At 46.8% G+C, this 18,146-nt stretch overlaps 1 protein-coding gene across 1 annotated transcript; it reads left to right on the plus strand.

Annotated features, from left to right (window-relative positions):
• Positions 1 to 9,153: 9,153 nt before the first annotated feature.
• On the plus strand, positions 9,154 to 10,720 carry HOXC12 (homeobox C12; the record flags this gene model as incomplete). Its single annotated transcript, XM_082073725.1, has 2 exons — positions 9,154 to 9,718; positions 10,482 to 10,720. The coding sequence occupies 2 exons, from the start codon at positions 9,154 to 9,156 to the stop codon at positions 10,718 to 10,720; spliced, it is 804 nt and encodes a 267-aa protein (XP_081929851.1).
• Between the last annotated feature and the right edge of the window lie 7,426 nt (positions 10,721 to 18,146).

The raw sequence follows: 18,146 nt of genomic DNA on the forward strand, positions 1-18,146 counted from the left end.
AATAATAAGCTAAGAGTGTAGTTACGTTAAAGGAGAGATGAACTCTGAATGTCGCCCTGTAACGCTGTATAGTCCGACCCCCCCCCCACCATCCCTCCAGTTGTTCACATCTCAGGCCATTTCACCCACCGATGTATCAATGTATGGAGAACCTATGGCAAAGTGCATCAGCTGCACTAAGGACCGAAAAATGAGAATTAAGGCTGCTGTTGTGGCAAGAAAACCATCGCTCGGTATCACTTCAATAGTCCGACCGCTGATTTTTAGGTCCCAGATGGAAGCGAGTTGCTGTACGAGACTATTTTGGGTACGTTCTCATGAGGGTTCCTATATCTCTGCCATAAAACTGGAATGTCTGTTCTCCGCCGACAAGATGGAAAATGCACAATGTTGTCTTTGGGGTTTGTTTCTTTCCCTCTCTAAGCCGGCTGGTTGTCGACAGTGTTCTTTGGATATGTAAAAGCGCTTTTTTTTTTAATGTCTTGTATATGTATATAATATTGTGGTGTCCAGATGATAATGTACCGACTGCGGATGACATTTCTTACGAATAAATCTCTTTTGTTGTTGTCGTTTGGCCTTGAGGAGAGGCTCTTTGTGCCCCTCTTTGTGTCCTCCCGCATCCCTCTGCCCACCACCGCAAATACGGGGGAAAGCCGGCAAATTTGGGCAGAAAACGCTTAATAAAGGGCTCCGTGGAAGATGCGGGGGGCAGGTGAATGTCCCCAAGGCGGGTTGTTTGTAGGGGGAGTAAAAAGCGGAGGAAATAAATGAATCCAACTATATTTTTGTAGTGTTTAACATCTTTTTGTCCTTCTTTTCCTCCCCCCGCAATCACGGCGGGTGAAACCGCGATGACTTTCCCGCGACGCTTCTAATCTCTTCAAATCTCCCTCCCAAAGGACGCGCTTCGCTAAACCTGTTTGACTCCAGATCCAAATCTCCCCGCTCCGCACCCCGCGGAACTTCCGCGGCCCCGAGCCGAGCGGGGAGAAATACGGCAGAGGAAATTGTTTCCATCGGCGGATTACAATCTCCCTTAATATCTGCTGGATTTAATCACCTCGTTAAACGATGGAAAGGGGAGGGGAAGGGGGGAGAAAAGGCTTTTAAAGGGATGTAACCTAAAACAATGTTATTGCGGGTTAAATTTGCATTGAGTGCGCGCATATATTTAAGTGAGGGGGCAGATGGGGCGTGCACAAGCTATAGAAAGCTATAGGAAAAAAGAACGTATTGGTGTCCACAGAAATGTGTGCGTATACACACCGGGTGTCCAAGCTGATATGCAGAAGTGCATATATATATTATATATACACTTATATAATGGCATGTGAATAGAAGTGTGTATGTCCGGGGTTTTTTAATTATCTGGTTCTCGGTGTATATATATATAAAATATATAATGTTATATATAATATATAAAATATACATTATATATTATATATATTTTATATTGTGTATATCATCTATATATTATATATAATATATATAATATATTTTATAGGTATTATATTTTTTATAGATATATATTATCTATATTACCTGTATGTGTGCAGGGCTTGACGGTGAATGTATTAAATCTGGGTATCAAGGTGATCTGTGTATCTCTGTATACAGGTCTAACACAGATAATATAGCGCATACAACAATCTATCTATACTATATCTATAAATTTATATATATATACACGCAAGTGCAACCCTCTAGATTATTGTATGGAATAGTAGGTGGATAATATGTGTGTTATATGTATGAATTTATATATATAAGCAGTGCAACCCTCTATATCATCGTATCCTTCTCCACATCTCCGGCAAGGTGGGACGCGGCTTTGAATAATAATACAAATTAAGTAATAATAATTAAAGTGATCACAATAACGGGGTGAACCGGGGGTTGGATCCTCCCCTCCCAGCTCCTCATCCCTTCGGGGGAGGTGAAATAAAAGGGGGTCCCGATCTCTTTCCCCAGCCCCTCATTTCTCCGGGTGTGGAGAGAGACCCGGGGTTGATCTGACCGTGTTTCCTGCATTTATTGTGGAGAACTCCAGTGGTTTGGAAGGGCGGGCAGAGATTTAATACTTATTATTTGATTTTGTTTTAAAGATGCTCAGCTAGGAAATATCTCAAAAACCCGAATAACCCACTATAGCGGGATTAAACAGCTGGTGAAACCTGCCCTAACGCTCCAAAGCTACGAGAATATGTGTTTTGGGTGTAAAAAACAAGCGATGTGTGCAGACACTGCAGTGCCTGAGAGCAACTCCAGACAAGCCCGAAGCCGACACCCCGACAGCCCGCGCTGCTCGCCGGGCTCTGCCTTCCTCCGTGTACCTGAATTCACCAGCTCTGCGGGGGAGAAAGAAGGAAGGAGGAAGGAAAGGATGTAAAGAAAGGAAAGAATATAAAGAAAGGTAAGAATGGAAAGAAAGAAAGGTAAGAATGGAAAGAAAGAAAGGTAAGAATGGAAAGAAAGAAAGAAAGGAAAGAAAAGAAAGAAAGGAAAGAAAGGGAAGAAAGGAAAGAAAGGAAGAAAGGAAGAAAGAAAGGAAGAAAGGAAGTAAGGAGGAAAGAAGAGAGGGAGGGAGGGAGGGAGGGAGGGAGGGAGGGAGGGAGGGAGGGAGGGAGGAAGGAAGGAAGGAAGGAAGGAAGGAAGGAAGGAAGGAAGGAAGGAAGGAAGGAAGGGGAAGAGTTGATTAAACTGAGGTTATTAAGCGAAGGTTATTGGAGACAATGAGGGGACATGGATATTTTTTTTTCTTTTTGGATGTGGATAATTGAGCCCAATTTATTCCGGAGTTTCCAGTTCTGGGGGTTTTGGTCAATTGCTGTTTAATTTTGTTGGAGGGTTTGTGTGCCGGTCGCTCTTTCAAATCGTGGCAGAGGAATTAAAAGAGGGGCCTGGGGAAGAAAACAAACTCAAGATCGTAGAAGAAACAAGACATTCATTCATTGCCCCTCAGGCCGCCAAGGGGAGTTTGATGCGGATATTGGCGAGACCAGAAAACCGGGTGCTCTTCAGCCATTTCCCACGGTAGTTTAAAATATCTTGATGGTTTTGTGTGTGCCGCTCGACCCCTCGGGGCTGGACCCCAGTCCGGAGATGCGGGGATACAGGCGGGATGTGGGAGGGGGTGGAGACTCCCGGGAAGGGGGACCCGATGTGCTCAGAACCTCGGGGTTCAGCCCCCTAAGCTGGGGTTGAGTCTCCCAAAGCCGTCGGGGTTGGGGTCGGGTCAGGATTGGAGCCTCAGGGGCAGAGGGAACCGGGGAGCTCCGCATGGACAAACCTTCCCGCTTGGTCCTCCCTTTTATCCTGGTGTTTGGGGTGAAAAAAAGAGCGGTTTTTCCAATGAAAATAAGACACCAGCTTAATTTTTGCGGTAAATCCTCCCGCCGACCGCGGACACGGTTGATTTGGGTTGCTTTATTATTTTTTCCCCAGAATTACGGCAAAATATCATCTCCAACTCATCCCTTTATCCTCTTCCAAGAGCTTCGTAAGGAGGAAAATAAATTAAGATTAAAAATTGCGCGCACAACAACTCGTGATTTCCCCACTGGAATTCCGCGGGCGCGGAAGCCGAGCTCCCCTAGGAACACAAACTCAATTAATTTCTGCTTCTCCCCACTTATTTCTTCGCCTCCCGCGTTAGGAAATGACCGTGGGCATCACTTTCTTCTCTTTCCGTGGCTTCTTTATCCACGACCCCCCAGCCCGGCGCTCGTTGCGTGTTCGGGCAGCGGCCGTGACGTCACGGCCGTGTTACCCTTGACCGTGACTGGGCGCTGTTTGACCTTGACATGAGGGGACGGTGGGGGGACCCTCACCCTTGATCTTCCCCTCACCCGCCGGCCCCAAGCGGCTCCCGCTCCTGTTTACAGATAAACAAGGTGTTATTTCAAGTCTAGACAGGCGGGCTAATGGCCAACAATAAAGCCCTGAAAGGGAAGTTTGCCCAAGTTTAGCCTTTTCTTTCCTTTGTAGCGAGGACTTGGAATAACTCCCCAACCGCAGCTTTATGGTAAAATCCCGGACAAGGGATTCCCTCCTTTTTTTTCCTGTCATTTTCTTTGTTTCTATTGTCCTTTTTTTTCCCTGCGTATGTTTTTTTTCCTACTGCTTTATTATTATTTTTTAATAAGAATAAATCCTAATCCGGAGGGAGAATTTCACTCTGGCAACCCTGTGCTCAGCGCAGAGGTGAGTATAACTGGTTCACTTTCTATTTGTTATGGGATCGCCTGGTCTTAAATAAGAGAGATTTAGCAGCAAAAGAGAAGAGATTTAGCAGCAAAAGAGACGAGATTTAGCAGCAAAAGAGATGAGATTGAGCAGCAAAAGAGAAGAGATTTAGCAGCAAAAGAGACGAGATTTCTAAAGGCTTTGCCAAGCAATGATTTCCTGACCCTGCCAGCCAACGGGGGTGTGTGTACACACAGCCCACAGGCTCCTCCAGCGCTGCGTAGAACCCGCCTTGCCTACGCGGTTGAGCACATTTTGGGGGGAAATCCTTGTGTTTCTGGGTATTTTAGGATTCTATCCAGCAAAATGTCGCGTCTCCTGTCGCCTCCAGATCGGGGGATGATGCAGCCGGGCAGGAGCTCCAGCCCACAGGTTGGACCAGCCGTGGGGTTATTAAACTCCTCTTCCTCCCCACCACTTTCTCTTCCCTTTCCAAGGAACATGAAATAAGTGAGATCAGGCTTTTCTGCGGGCTCTCCAAAGGCGATTTGCTCAAGCCTCGTGAATTCTGGATCGCTAAGTGGTTTGTTGTTGCAGTTGTTGTTGGGGTTTTCAACCCTCCAAGGGAATTCCAGCGCAAAACGCCACTTCTCGCCCAAAACAAAGCAAACTTCCCAAGTTGGGATTAAACCTTTGCCTTACAAACGATGCAGGCATCAGTTTACATTAATCTAATAGGAGGAGAAGATCCTCTGCTGGCAAAGCTGGGGAAAAATAGAATGATATTGCAGGCATTTAACTATTCCCTGCACCGAGGCTGGGACCTGCCTTCTCAAAACTGAAAGCTGCCCCAGATGATTTGTATCTCGGATGAGCTGAAGTGTCGTGGACGTTTTTATTCGCATCCATTTACCACTTTTCCGTGTTATTTATTTTTTCCCACATCCTAGGCATTCCATTTTACTACCGTCTTACATACGTATTATATATATAAGGCGTCTTGTACACTTATTTATCTAGAAGGTGTCTATAGAAATGTATTTTCCACATCAGAAAAAGTCGCCGGGGCAGGTTTCAGTGATATATAGCCGCCCCGAAATAACAGTTCTGTAGGCTTCCCAAAGCCTGTCTATACTTTATTCCCCGTGTCATGTATCTATATATTTATCCTAAATACTTCCTTTTGGACCCTGGCAGCGAACTCCTTGTTCGAGTCACCGCAACTCCCTACAACTCCCAACCAATTTGGGCTGAAATTCGGCTGAGCAGGAAAGCCGAGCCTTGACGGGAGCTGTTTTTCCAACCTGCAAACGCACAAGGAGACCTTTTAATTTGCTTTTCCCCCCTCTTTTTCCGCACAGAACGACGCGATAGATACGTTGCCGACTATTTTTTCCCTATGAGGGTTAAATTTCATGATGGTTTCCGGTAGAAAAATGAAAGTGGGGTTAAGTCCTTCCCATCCAAAACGTGAACACGTTGCTGTGGCCATTAGGCTGGGCTCATTTTAATGGATTTTATTTGAATTTTTATATTGTCTGTCTTGAAGAGACGAGGCTGGAGGGTGGGGGAGAAAGAGCCTGTGGAGTGGGAGCCGGGGGAAGATGAAATGCGGGAGGAGAGGAAGGGGAAATGCTATTTCTGACGAGGTTGCGATGGTGCCAAAAGAGCAAGGGAGGAGCACAGGGCTAAACCCCCCAAACAGGAGGAAAAAAAGAGGCCAAATCCCAGCAAAGTCAACCCAAAACGTGGGGTTTTCTCCCGGTGCAGGGGGTGATGCTCACCCGAGACAGTCATTAGCATAAGATGCCGATCGTATTTACTACACTAGACAGTGACCTTGAACTGAGACGTTGCAATTTGCTTTTCCAGCGTCTTTTTCTCTCCCCCTTTTTTGGATTTCCCGGCTTCCATGGACAAGCAGTTTCTCCCCGTTTCTTCCCACCGGCGTTTCCCCAAAGCCGCCTCTGTAACCTGCGGAGGTGGGAAAAACCTAAACCCTCCCCAAGGTTCCAAAAAAAAAGGTCTTTTAACCTGAAAACAGGGATTCCTGCGAAGGGGAAAAGGCTCGGGGGTTTGTTTTGCTGGGCTGGTCAACTCATGGGCGAGAGGCAAAAATAAAAGCGGGGTTGCTCAAAGCAATAGGAGGTAGAAATGGGGGTGTATTTTGGCAAAAGCGGCGCTCGGGGTGGGCTGTGAATGGAGCAGCAGCGGTGCCAGAGCCTTAAGCGGGAGGGCTCGGCTCAGCCTTTCGTTTTTAAGCTCGGCTCAGCTTGCGCTGAGCATTAAGAAAAAGCCCAAGCGTTCAAGCTGAACTGCGAAATGTATTTTTAATGGGGAAGAAAGTCCCGGGGAAGCGCAGCAGCTTTGCTGAAGGGTCCTTAGAGGTTTTTATCCACCCCCCCTCTCCTCTCTTTGGACCTGCTGTCTGTTTGCAGCCTGATTCAAGGCCACCAAGAGCAGGGAATCACCCTCCGCGCTGCGCATCGCTTAATATATTTCTGAGCACGGCTGTAGCATTTCCCGGCTCTAAAATAAATAAAAGCGGGGGGGAAAAAAAGGGCAAATAAGGCAAGCGGGGGTGCTTTTCTCCCTCTCCCTTGCTGTGGTGCCCACGTTGATATTACAGCTTGCGCTTCACTTGCTCCGCAGCTCAGCCTTTGCAGCCGCCTCCCTAAAGATTTCCTTGGAAATAAAGGTGAAATTTTACTCTTCTTTGTGTTTTTTTTTTATCACCCGGCAAAAAACAAATTGAATAAAGAGGAAAATAATAATAATAATTATAATTATAATAATAGACGGAGAATCCTCTGAAGGAAAAAATGTCCGGTGGAGAACAAAGCCGTGCAGCACCCGGGTGCGTCTCGTCTGGGGGATTTAGTGGAGGGAAGAGCAAGGTAGGGAAGGGTTTTCTTTAAAAAAGCAGCAAACAAAGCCAATTCAGATGGCAACCCCGGGGATCACGTGCTCATTTTGATATAAACTATTCCTCCCCACGCTTGCGAGCGCTTCTTCTGCAGCGAGAAGACACGGGGAGAAGCTGCAGCCTTCCCATTCCTACCTGCAGGGAGGAAAATTCCTTGGCAACGTTTAAAACAAGAAAATAGCGCTAAACTTTCATTCTAGCAAAATATTTCTAGTAGCCGTATTTCTTCCTTCGCGGGCAAAGCGTGTAGGAAGGTACGAACGTATATCTGCAAGGTATGTATGTAGATGTGCCAGGGAGGAAGAGGGGTGGGAAATATGGAAAAATAGGGTTTCCACCTTGAGGAGCTGTCCGTGGGAGGCGAAAAAAGCACCTAAACAAGTTGTTTTCTTGGCACTTGGTTTTTCTTGCGGGGCTGGGAAGGGGTTTAGCCCAAGCCCAAGTGTTTCGCCAGCTGTGGAAAGGAAATGATTGAGAAATAGATAAAATATGGGTGAGGGGGGTTGGTGCTGGATGGAAGGGGGTGGTGAGGGGAGTGCGGCCGCTCCCGCCCCCGCGGAGCGGCCTCCGCCCCCGCGCAGCGGTTTTACCTCTACAGGAGTATTTACGGTACTTTTGCAGAGTCAACCTGGCAAGGGGAGAGCTGGGGAGTCGCTCAAGGCGGCGAGGAATGCAAAGCCATGCAAAAAAACCCCAGCAAACGGGGGGGGCATTTGGGTTTATTAAAAAGATAGTCATTAAAAAAAGCCGGGGCGGGGGGAGAGGAGCAGGAAAAAATAAGAGACAGGAAAAAAATACTCCAAAAACCCCACCATAAACCATCCTCAAACATCTTTGCGTATTCCACATACAATGCACCTTTTCCTGTATATTTTCTACGCCCAACGTATTTATTTCGCACTGGAAGAAGCCAATATTGATTTATTTTTTCATCCCTTGTATTCCTTCGCAGCAGCTCTTTTCAGTATGAGCAGAAACGATGGGTGGGAGGGAAGAAGAGCTCTGTGCTGTTTCGAGGGTGGAATATATTGAATATATCGCTATAAGGTGGCGAGGAACCAGCTCCGTGTGTGTGTTTGCACCTCTGTTTCCAAGGGTGCGGACCAAATAAATGGGAGGAAGGCTCTAATTTTGATTCTTTCCCAGAAAGCAAGCAAAAAGAAATGAGATTTGAGCACATGTTCTATACGTATGTGCGCCTTGGCGCATATGGAATATATACCGAGTAAATGAAGGCTATATATAGTCGTGTTCTTCTGGCTGCTTTATTCGACACAGATCATTAATAAAAGCAATTGAGGATTGGTAAAAAATCTTCCATCCCTTCTTGAGAGGCTGCATTTCCCAAGTCCACGACAAAGGCACCGAGTCCGGGAGGAGGGGGCCAAAAATGATCATAATCGTACTAAAAAAGAGTAGAAAAGGTCGCAAATCGCCCCCAACTCTCCCATCCCACCGCGCGTAAATAGGAGCCTGTTGCGGGCACCATCATTCGTCTCCTTAAAAAGCCCGTAAACTTTATATGACACAATATCTAATAGTAATTTATTGGGGAGATATTGTAAATTCGAACTGTTTTAGTTAATAAAGTAGCTAATTAATGAGAAGCAGCCCCGCTTTTGCAGAGGGCGGAGGGCCCCGAAGTGTTGCCGGGGGAGGGGTGCGCAGCGGTTTTGGGGCAATACCCTCGCCTATCGATTCTTTTATACTAAATATGACATTTTAGGGCGTTTCGCGATTCTCAAACCAGCGATGGGAGCAGTTGCCTTTTTTTTTTTTTAATAAAATGCTTTATGGGATTTTTTTTTAATGATGGGGGTTAAAAGTGGGGGGGGGGGGGGAAGAAAAGGCGTAAAAAGGCGGAACTTGCTGTTGTGTTTTGTCTCGGCTGCCAAGGGATGGGAGGGCCCCCCCCCCTCCCTCCCAGCGTAATTTGGGGCTCACGTGACCCCCCCGGACCAATGAGGCCGAGCCGTCGGTTTAACTATGTTTAATGTCAGATAGCAATAAAGTAGAAGCTTTCGGTCAGGCCCGCGGAAATGGGCGAGCACAACCTCCTTAATCCCGGCTTTGTGGGACCTCTGGTGAACATCCACACGGGAGACACCTTCTACTTCCCGAATTTCCGTGCCTCCGGAGGGCAGCTGCCCGGTTTGCCTTCCCTCTCCTACCCCCGGCGGGATAACGTCTGCTCCCTCCCCTGGGCATCCTCGGAACCCTGCAACGGGTACCCCCAACCCTACCTGAGCAGCCCCGTCTCCATTAACCCTTCGTTCGGTCGAGCCTGCGATCTCGCCCGGGTGGAGGAAAGCAAATGTTATTACCGGGAAACCTGCTCCGAACCCAGCGGGCTCAAGAGGGAGGAGAGGGGTCGGGACAGTGGTTTGCTGCCCCTCGAATCCAGCCTCCCCAATGGCATGGGGGGCAATTTCAGCAAATATGACTATCCGAGCAGCGAGGCGGTGCCCCACGACCCTCCGTCCTGCCAGTCTTTGGAGTCAGACTCCAGCTCTTCTTTGCTCAATGAAGGGAATAAAGGCACGCCCGGAGAAGCGGGGGGTTTGGTGTCCCCCCTGAACCAAGGCAGCACTTTAGGCACCGGTGGTAAGACCCGGGAATGGGGGTCTGGGGTCTGGATTTGGTTGGGTTATGGGGGGGTGATTGGAAACTTGCCGCTTTGGGGCTCCTTCGGGGTGCAATTCGTGGGCTCAACGGTGGGAAGCGGCGCGTCTATGTGTGCTGAGACCACTAGGGGTAGCACCGAAATCCCGAATGTTTTATTAGGTGGTGCTTCTTTTAAAAGAAAAGGCTATAAACATGTAAATATCCAATAAAAAAAAAAAAAAAGAAAAAGAGAAAAAGGAAAAGGGGAGACGCAGAGAAGGGCGGTTGCGCATCCTGCGCGGCGCGGAGGGCGGCGGAGCGGCCGGGGGCTTTTTTGGGGACATCGCAGAGGTGTGTGCGCCCGGGGGAATGGGGGGGCAGGGGGGACGCTTAAGGAAAAACCCCACAGATTTCTAAGTTGACATTGGGGTGGAAGTATCTCCCTTTGGCGGGGCCGGGGCAGCCGTAGAGCCCCTTCCCGGGCTCCCTGCCCGTTCTTCGCTCCGTGCCCGGTTATAGCGCTCCCTCCCTTCCCTTTCCTCCGCATCCCCGCCCCACGCATCACCCGTGGCCCTGGGAGAAGCCCAAAGCACCCACGGGTAGAACAGCGGGGGACAGCGGGGCCACCACGGAGGTGCAAAAAGGGGTGCGGGGGGTGTCCCTTTTTTAAAAACAATAGGGTTTTTTTATTTTATTTTATTTTATTTTATTTTAATTCTTCTTTTCCTTGCCAAGAGCTCAACTCTCGCTCCCCCTTTGCCAGGTGCTCCTTGGTACCCGATGCACACACGGTCCCGGAAAAAGCGAAAACCCTATTCCAAGCTGCAGCTGGCGGAGCTGGAAGGGGAGTTTATGGTCAATGAATTCATTACTCGCCAAAGAAGGAGAGAGCTCTCAGACCGATTAAACCTGAGCGACCAGCAGGTGAAGATCTGGTTCCAGAACCGGCGTATGAAAAAGAAAAGACTCCTCCTGAGAGAGCAAGCCCTTTCTTTCTTTTAAAGGTTTTAAAAGCATCTGTGTCGGGTATTAAAAACAAAATAGAAAAAGGAAATAATAAGGAAAAATACAAGAGCAAAAAGCCCCCTCATAGACTCTATAGCGTTCACCCGAGCTCCCGGGACTTGACCTGATCACTCTTAATCCCCCCATCCCTCCCTACCCAGAAATCAATGAATGAATAAATAAATACTATTAAGAAATAACCAGTTTCCCTTCAGATATGAAACCCGACAGCGAGAAAACGAGAAATAATAATAGGAGTTCTAATAATGCATCTTCTCTGCCGGGACGGCGGGGGGACAGGCGGCTTCCAGAGATGCTCGGCGGGCTGAAGCTTTGAGCTCGGCTTTAGCAGCTTTGCCTTTGCCAGCAGCACAGGTAGGGGTTCCGGGCAGCGTCGGGCAGCGTCGGGGGTCCCATTCCCCCCCCCCCCCCCCCAAAAGAACCCCGCCCGGTTTCGGTTGGCGGCGGGAGCGGGGTTGAGGATGATGAGGGTGGACCCTGGACCTTCTCCTAAGCTGTTAAACAGGGTTTAGGGCCGGGTTGGTGTTTAGTGGGAAAGCGGGAGGGGGGGAAGAGCAAAAATAAAGGAATAAGGGGGCAAAAATAGGGAAGGGGATGGGATGTGTTGGATTCAGAAAGGACCGACCCCGCGTCCTTATGGAAGATGCTTTTTTTCAGTCCAAGATGTGTTTTACTCAGTCTAAATTGAGGGTTTGCAGCTAATCAGGATCTGGAGGCTTAATCGGTGTCTCTAGGAAGAGGCGAGAGACAAAGACTGTGTATATATCCGGTGTATATGGTATATATCTACGTAATATATGAGGTATGTGTATCACACTATGTCCTTATAGAAATGAGGCTTTGGTGCAGGCGTTGGCGCTGCCCTCAGCGTCGGAATGTCCCAAGAAGGAAAACGCACCTCACCCCATAGAAAACAAGGGAAAAACCTGAATTTCCTTCCAATGTCAACTGAGCCTTTCGGCGACTTTTTTAATCGCTCCTCTCTGAATTCTCAGCGTTTCTCTGCACTACCCCCAATTCTACCCTTCCTCTTTAAAACAATGATGTTTCTTTGCTCTTTTGCTGTGACTGTTGATGACGATGAAAGAAAAGAAGTAGGAAAACTCCCTTTCTTTTGTATAACAGCCTGTTGGAGTCTGAGCGAGTCGCATGTCCCCTTCCCGGGACAGCTCGGGCGATGCTCGTTGTCGCACCTCCCCTTCCCGGGACAGTTAGGGCGATGCTCGTTGTCGCACGGGTGCTGTTTTCTCAATTAAAAAAGCAAATTAAGAGGAGATTGTGGGGTTTTAAGAGGAAATCTATTTCATTCAGCCACGTCTCCTTTCCCCAGTTGCTCATCAAGCTAAAAACCGAGGGTTTCTAGCAAGGGCGATGCTTTCTTAGTCCTGCCAGCTGCAAATAGTCCCAATTTTAAGAAGAGTTGTCATGTTTTTTTGGGGGGCTCCCTAAATTCCTATCTGCCTTTTTCCCTTTCAGGGCAATAGAGAGGGGTCTGGTAGGATGCAACGCATTTTCTTTATACATGTGCTGATATTTCTTGGAGGAAAACCACCAATTTTTTGGTGATTCCTTGTCAGGTCGAGGCACTTTTAGGTCGGTGGGGAGCGAGCGGGGAGGGGGGAACAGATGATTTAGGGCTCTGGGGAGCTTTGCCTGCATGAGAAACTGTAATTCAGGATCAAAAGGCGACACAAAATCAGAGTTTTAATCTCGGGCCGAAGGGGAAGGCGGAGGCGGCGGTGCCGCAGTCGGGCGCTTCGCCTCGCCGCGCTTTGCTCCATTCGTTTTATATCGGAGGGGGGATTAATTTATATCGGAGGGGGGATTAATTTGATGGCAAAGCGGCGTTTTCTGGGAAGCCGGGCTGCTCACCACGTGCTCCCACTTCCCCGCGTTCATGGTCATGACCAGCAGCCCGGGAATGCTTTTATTTACGAGCTGCAAAGGACGGAGCCGACTCCGTACAAAAAAAACACCCCCCCCTAGGCCTTTTCCTTCGGCTTTTCTTTGCTACAGGAGCACCCCCCTCCTTTCACCCCATCCCTTCTCCTTCTTTTTTTGCCTTTTTAATTATTATTTCTTTTAATTCCTAAGCAGCGAAGTGTCACAGCTTTATTTCCTTCCGCTTCTTTTCGCAAGGAAACCCCCCCCACATCTCTTCCTTCCCTTTTACCCCCCCCCCCAAAAGAGCCGCCGCGGAGGGTGTCGCCTGTCGCGATATTGTGCAATAACGCCCAGGATGTGTTAAAACACACGGATATATTAATATATAGAAATACATCTCTAGATGCTCCAGCTCAATCATGTGCAATGAGAAGAGGAAGGAGGAATGTAACGGTTTGGGGGTGGTTGTGGGGGGAGATTTTTGGAGGGGGGGGTATTTTGAGGGGGTAGGTTGTGGCTTTGGGTGCTCTCAGGGCCACTTGTCGCTGAGGTGGCTCCGCACAGGGTGTCGTGGGGACCAAGGGGGAGTTGTAATGGAATTCCACGGGGAAAAAAGCACCAAATCCACGCAGTTTCTGCAGAAATGAGCTCTCAAAAGTGCCCCCCCCGCCCCGCCCCAGAATGAGGGACGGAGGGAGGTGAAAATGAGGGTGGGTTACGGTGGGATATCAGCGATGCTGCGTTGGATTTAATTCCTTCACCCCCAAAAAGCAAATCAATCCTTTTCATTATTCTTCACCCACCGAGGGGCCCCAAAATAGAAAGAAATGAACCCACCACCCTCCTCCCAACACAAAGGCCAAGACACCAGCAGCGAAATGCCGAAGCAAAAGGAACGTATATGCAATATTTCTCTTGATTGCTTTAAAAGAGGCGGCTGGGTGGGATTTCTGTTTGTTCTGTGTTTGTTCTCCGTGTCCGTGGTACCGTTTTTTCTGCTTGTATCCCCTAGTCTAGGTTATCCCGGTTGATAATACGCATCCTGTGCAGTATAGGTCATATGTAATGTTTCTTACCTCAAGCTATTCTATGTAGGGTCTATGCAAATGTCTGTTATAGCACGTTCTGGCTTTATATAGTCATGTAAAAAGTCGCTTCACAATGATAATAATAATTAAAAAAATGTATTATTATGTGATTTCTTGATAATAAATAAAATTGCCCAAACATCCACTTGGTGATTTACTGTTTGCTATTTAGAATTAGTATTAACTCGCAAGGTTAATAAAAGACTAACAACAAGAAAATATTGGCGAGCCTTCTGTGGCTTGTAGATCATCTTTTGGTCGAAAAAAAAAAAAAAGAAAGGTAATTAAATGAATGTGTAAAATGTGCTGTAAAAGAAGAGAAATAGCGCTCGCTGCGTCGCTCTAAATATAATTAGAAAAATCCTGGGGAAACAAGAAGCATAAGTTAATCTCCACGTTGCTGGTTTAATGGGAGTTAGACTTGTGCACGTAGGATTAATTGGAAGCAAAACTCAACCAAAATGCTATTTAAAAAAAGAAATGAGCTTGAATACGGGCTAATCTGGATCCTTTTGTCTCTGGTGGAGGGTACAGGGGGATTATACGTCTCTTGGAAGCATCTCATGCCCTGTGTACATATGGAAAATGCTATATGGATGGGTTTCTTATAGCTCTAGGAACCAGAGGAACGTCAAAGAAATGCCGGGAATGGCTTTAAGATGGGAATGAGACGTGAAAGCTCAGCTCTTAAATTGGAAATATATTAGAGTGGGTTTAGTTTCGGGCACGTTGATGCTCATTGTTATGGTTATGGTTATTAGGACCAGCGTTATTGCGTTTCTTCGGCGTAAATTCGCAGCAAATTCATTTAACAAGAGCAAAAAAATAGCCCCGCCAGGCCAATTTAAATAAATTAGATGATGATTTCCTCGATTTCTCTCCAAGCGGATATTTATATATAATGAATTCTTTGCTTTTTCCTTATGGGGGAGATTCCAGACGCTTCTCAGACGCAGGAAGATTTGCTTGTAGAAGATCGAGAAGGGGGTTTTATTAAAGAATGGGGTCTATGGCGACTTAACTGATCCTTCCCCCAGTCCTGACCATACCCAGCCCAAATCCCAGTAATCCCGGCTCAACCCGCCCTCCAGCCTGGCCATACTGGGAGCCACTGGCCTGAGCTTAAGCCTGACTTAAGACCAGTTTTTCTTCCAGAAACACATGATTAAGATAAATCAATGTATTTCCCCCCATTTCTCCAGGCAGGATTCCCCAACAAAGGGCGAGTGTGTTTGGGACCTTTCAACATTATGAGGATTCATTGAGTACTGAGCAAGTCGCATCTTTTTTTCCCCGGAGCTGCTTGATTTGGACAGGAAGGAGAAGAGTAAATATTTCTATAGGAATGGGCCCCATTTCTGCTCCTTCCAGCAGCAAATCCCACCCACCCCACAGTGGTTTAATCTTGGGAACATAAAGAACTTGGGGAAATGCGCAAATTTTGGGGCTCCTAGAGAGTGAAAATTCACATTTTTTCCTGGGATAGTTACTTGTTAAACTTGATTTTTTAGTATTTTTAACACGGATGCTCACACTTTCCTGTTCCTCCAGGAGAATATATGGACACATCTATTGTACAAGCGAACTCAAGTTAGACTTTTATCCACTTTTATTTCCTTCTTTCTATGTCAATCTGGCAGGAAAATGGGCAGGAGGAGGAATTATGCTGAACAGCTCTGAGCGCTATAGGGTGACATAAATTCTATATATTGCAAGCCGGTTCACCTTGAACAGGAATAGTTGGATTTCAAAGACATTCAAACACTCACGAAAATAGATAAAACTTATTTATTACCAGCGAGCGGACAGAACAAATTGTTGCTTCGCCATAAAATCCGTATTATTTCTGGGCTGGTTTCTTTGATTCAGCGGCGTATTTCATGGCTCCGGCTTTAAAATGAATTCGTTAGCGAGGGGAGAAAAGCCTCATCTCTTTAATTGCGAGGAATATTTCTGGCATTAATGACAAAGAGGTGCTATTTCACAGCTACTGCAGGAACCGACGAAAATATTAATGCGTGCAGGTTAATTTTAGGGATTTATTCCTTCTTCGGTGCGTTCCGTTTATACTGAATATGGGGAATATAAGGTGCAAAGCAGGAATACAAAATAGGTATATTTTTCTGAGCCAGGAGATATGTTCTTGACACCATAGTGCCGAAGAACTTTGAACTCCCTCTGCAAAGCCCGACTTAGCGCTGAGCTTATTTCAAAGCCATTAAGAGCCGCTTTAAGCCCAGTTTAATCAGCCCCCGAAAATTAAGGCGGAAAGTGAAAATTCTTTTTCTCCCGCTCCTCATTTTATTCCACCACCACCACCTTTTTTTTTTATTTTCTGAGCCAAATCGGAGTATTTTTACACCCAAATCCCGGCGGCCCCAGAGGTGGTTTAGCAATAGGAAAAATAGGGAGAATAAGAAATGCAGCAGAAAACAAACCCGCGGTGCTGACACCCACTTGGTGCTTTTGCTGGAGTGGAGGGATCTGGAAAGTCCTCTTTTTTTTTTTCCTTTATACGCCCCAAAATTAAAGACTAAAGGCGTAGCCTATAGAGCACGGAACGCTATAGGCTGGGGGTGCGTATAGGTGGCCCCGTGGGCTCTGGGTGCGCTCCAGCCCCTCGGATTTGGCCCAAAATGAGCCGGACAAAGAACGAGGTGAAAGGAAAGTGGGTGTTGGAGGGTGGGGGCACCTCGGGGTGCTGGTGGTTGTGGGGGGGTGGGTCTCACTCCAGCATCGTGTCCACGCGTGGAAATATTTGCCATTGCCGCTTCACACCCCCCTCCCCCAAAAAAATCACCCCAACCAAACAAAACAGACAAAAGCAAACCACTTGCAGCTGCATTTTACAGCTCGGAGTATGACAGGAATTAATAATAAATCTCATAATTCCCATTAAAGTGCAGCGAAATGACTGGATCCCCTTCTCCCGGTCTGTGTGTGGCTCCTTTGGCTAATTCCGTGATAAATTAACGATTTACTTTCCTCCCCCTGTGCCTTTTTTTTTGAGGCACATGCTCCCCCCCTTATCATTTATACGCCCATGAATGCCTTGGTTTGGTTCCGAGTGGGGGGTTCATAAATATCAAATCAACACAGAGTGGGAATAATTAGCAGCATTTATCAACATATGGCCACCCACCCCACTCCGAAACCTTCCAGACCCCGCCAGAGGAAAATGAAGTACGTCGCAAGTAATTAGTTCTAAGCAAATCACTGCAAATAAAAACTTAGAGGTAAGGCCTAATGAAGTACAGAGAGGAGGGAAAAAGCCTCTTTTTTATGGCTTGGTAGGTAGCAAGTAGACACAGCAATATTTTACTGTTGAGAGAATAAATTAATTAATATATCTGTAGCTAGCAACTCCAATGGCTCCATGGATGACTGCATTTAAAGGAGATATATGTATCCAGTCTCATTGGTGTTGTTAACAAGAGTGATAATAAAGATGAAAAGGATAAGGAAGATAAAAAGATCAGGCGGCTTGTGCTCCTCACTGCGGGTAAATTGCGCGGGTTTCTAATGGCTGCGTCTTGTTGACTCTCCGCAAACTTTAGTCAGACTTCATTAAACGGCTTCATTTGCGCGTTGCTCTAATAGGGAATAAAGATACGCGCCCCTCGCCCCCCAGTAAATCTCCTATTAACAATCCTTGAGGGGAGGGGGGGCTCTCGTTTCTCCAATATCGCATTTAAAAATGACTATTTGTGGAAAAATAAAGTATTTTGTCTGTGCAGAAGTGGTTTTAATCCCTACGCATGGTACCAGAAAAATGCCGAAATCTTCTCTCTCCCCCATTTAGAATAAATCACATTTAGGCCGCGGTTTGGTCTGGCTGGAATACGAGAGCGTACGCCTCAAATCCGCCTTAAAAATCTACCTGTGTTTTTATTTTAAGAGAGTTTACGCTGTAATTTTAGTCTCGGCTTAGCCGAACAGAGAACACATAAACCATCAGGATATCTCATTATAAAAACGTTTGCCAAAATTAATTCCTTTCAAATGGGAAAGCGTATTAATATTCATTTCTGCAGCCACTACACTCCTGTGCCTCCCAAACCGCGTCGGGTGGAGAAATGCCGATAATTACAGAGAGTGTGGAAATTCATTTCGGTTTTATGATTAACCAGTAAACCCTTATGAGGTGAGACGAGACGCTGCGAAAGGAGAAGCATTTAAAACATTAGGTATGGAAAAGTACAGTGTGAGACCCAAGGCAGCAATGAGACCCAAGGCAGCAATGAGGAACGACGGGCAGACTTCGGGTCCAGTAAAATGAGGGGGGGAAAGGAAAAAGAGAGGGGGAAAAGGTCATACAGACCACAAATAAATAATATTTTAAGGTAAAAATCATATAAGATATTATGTTTTAATAGATGGTGTGGGGTAGGGATTTTTTTCCTTCGTGGAACAATAATCCCGTGGGGTTT

The sequence above is a fragment of the Streptopelia decaocto genome (genome assembly GCF_964273445.1).
Source record: "Streptopelia decaocto genome assembly, chromosome: 27".
Taxonomy (NCBI): domain Eukaryota; kingdom Metazoa; phylum Chordata; class Aves; order Columbiformes; family Columbidae; genus Streptopelia; species Streptopelia decaocto.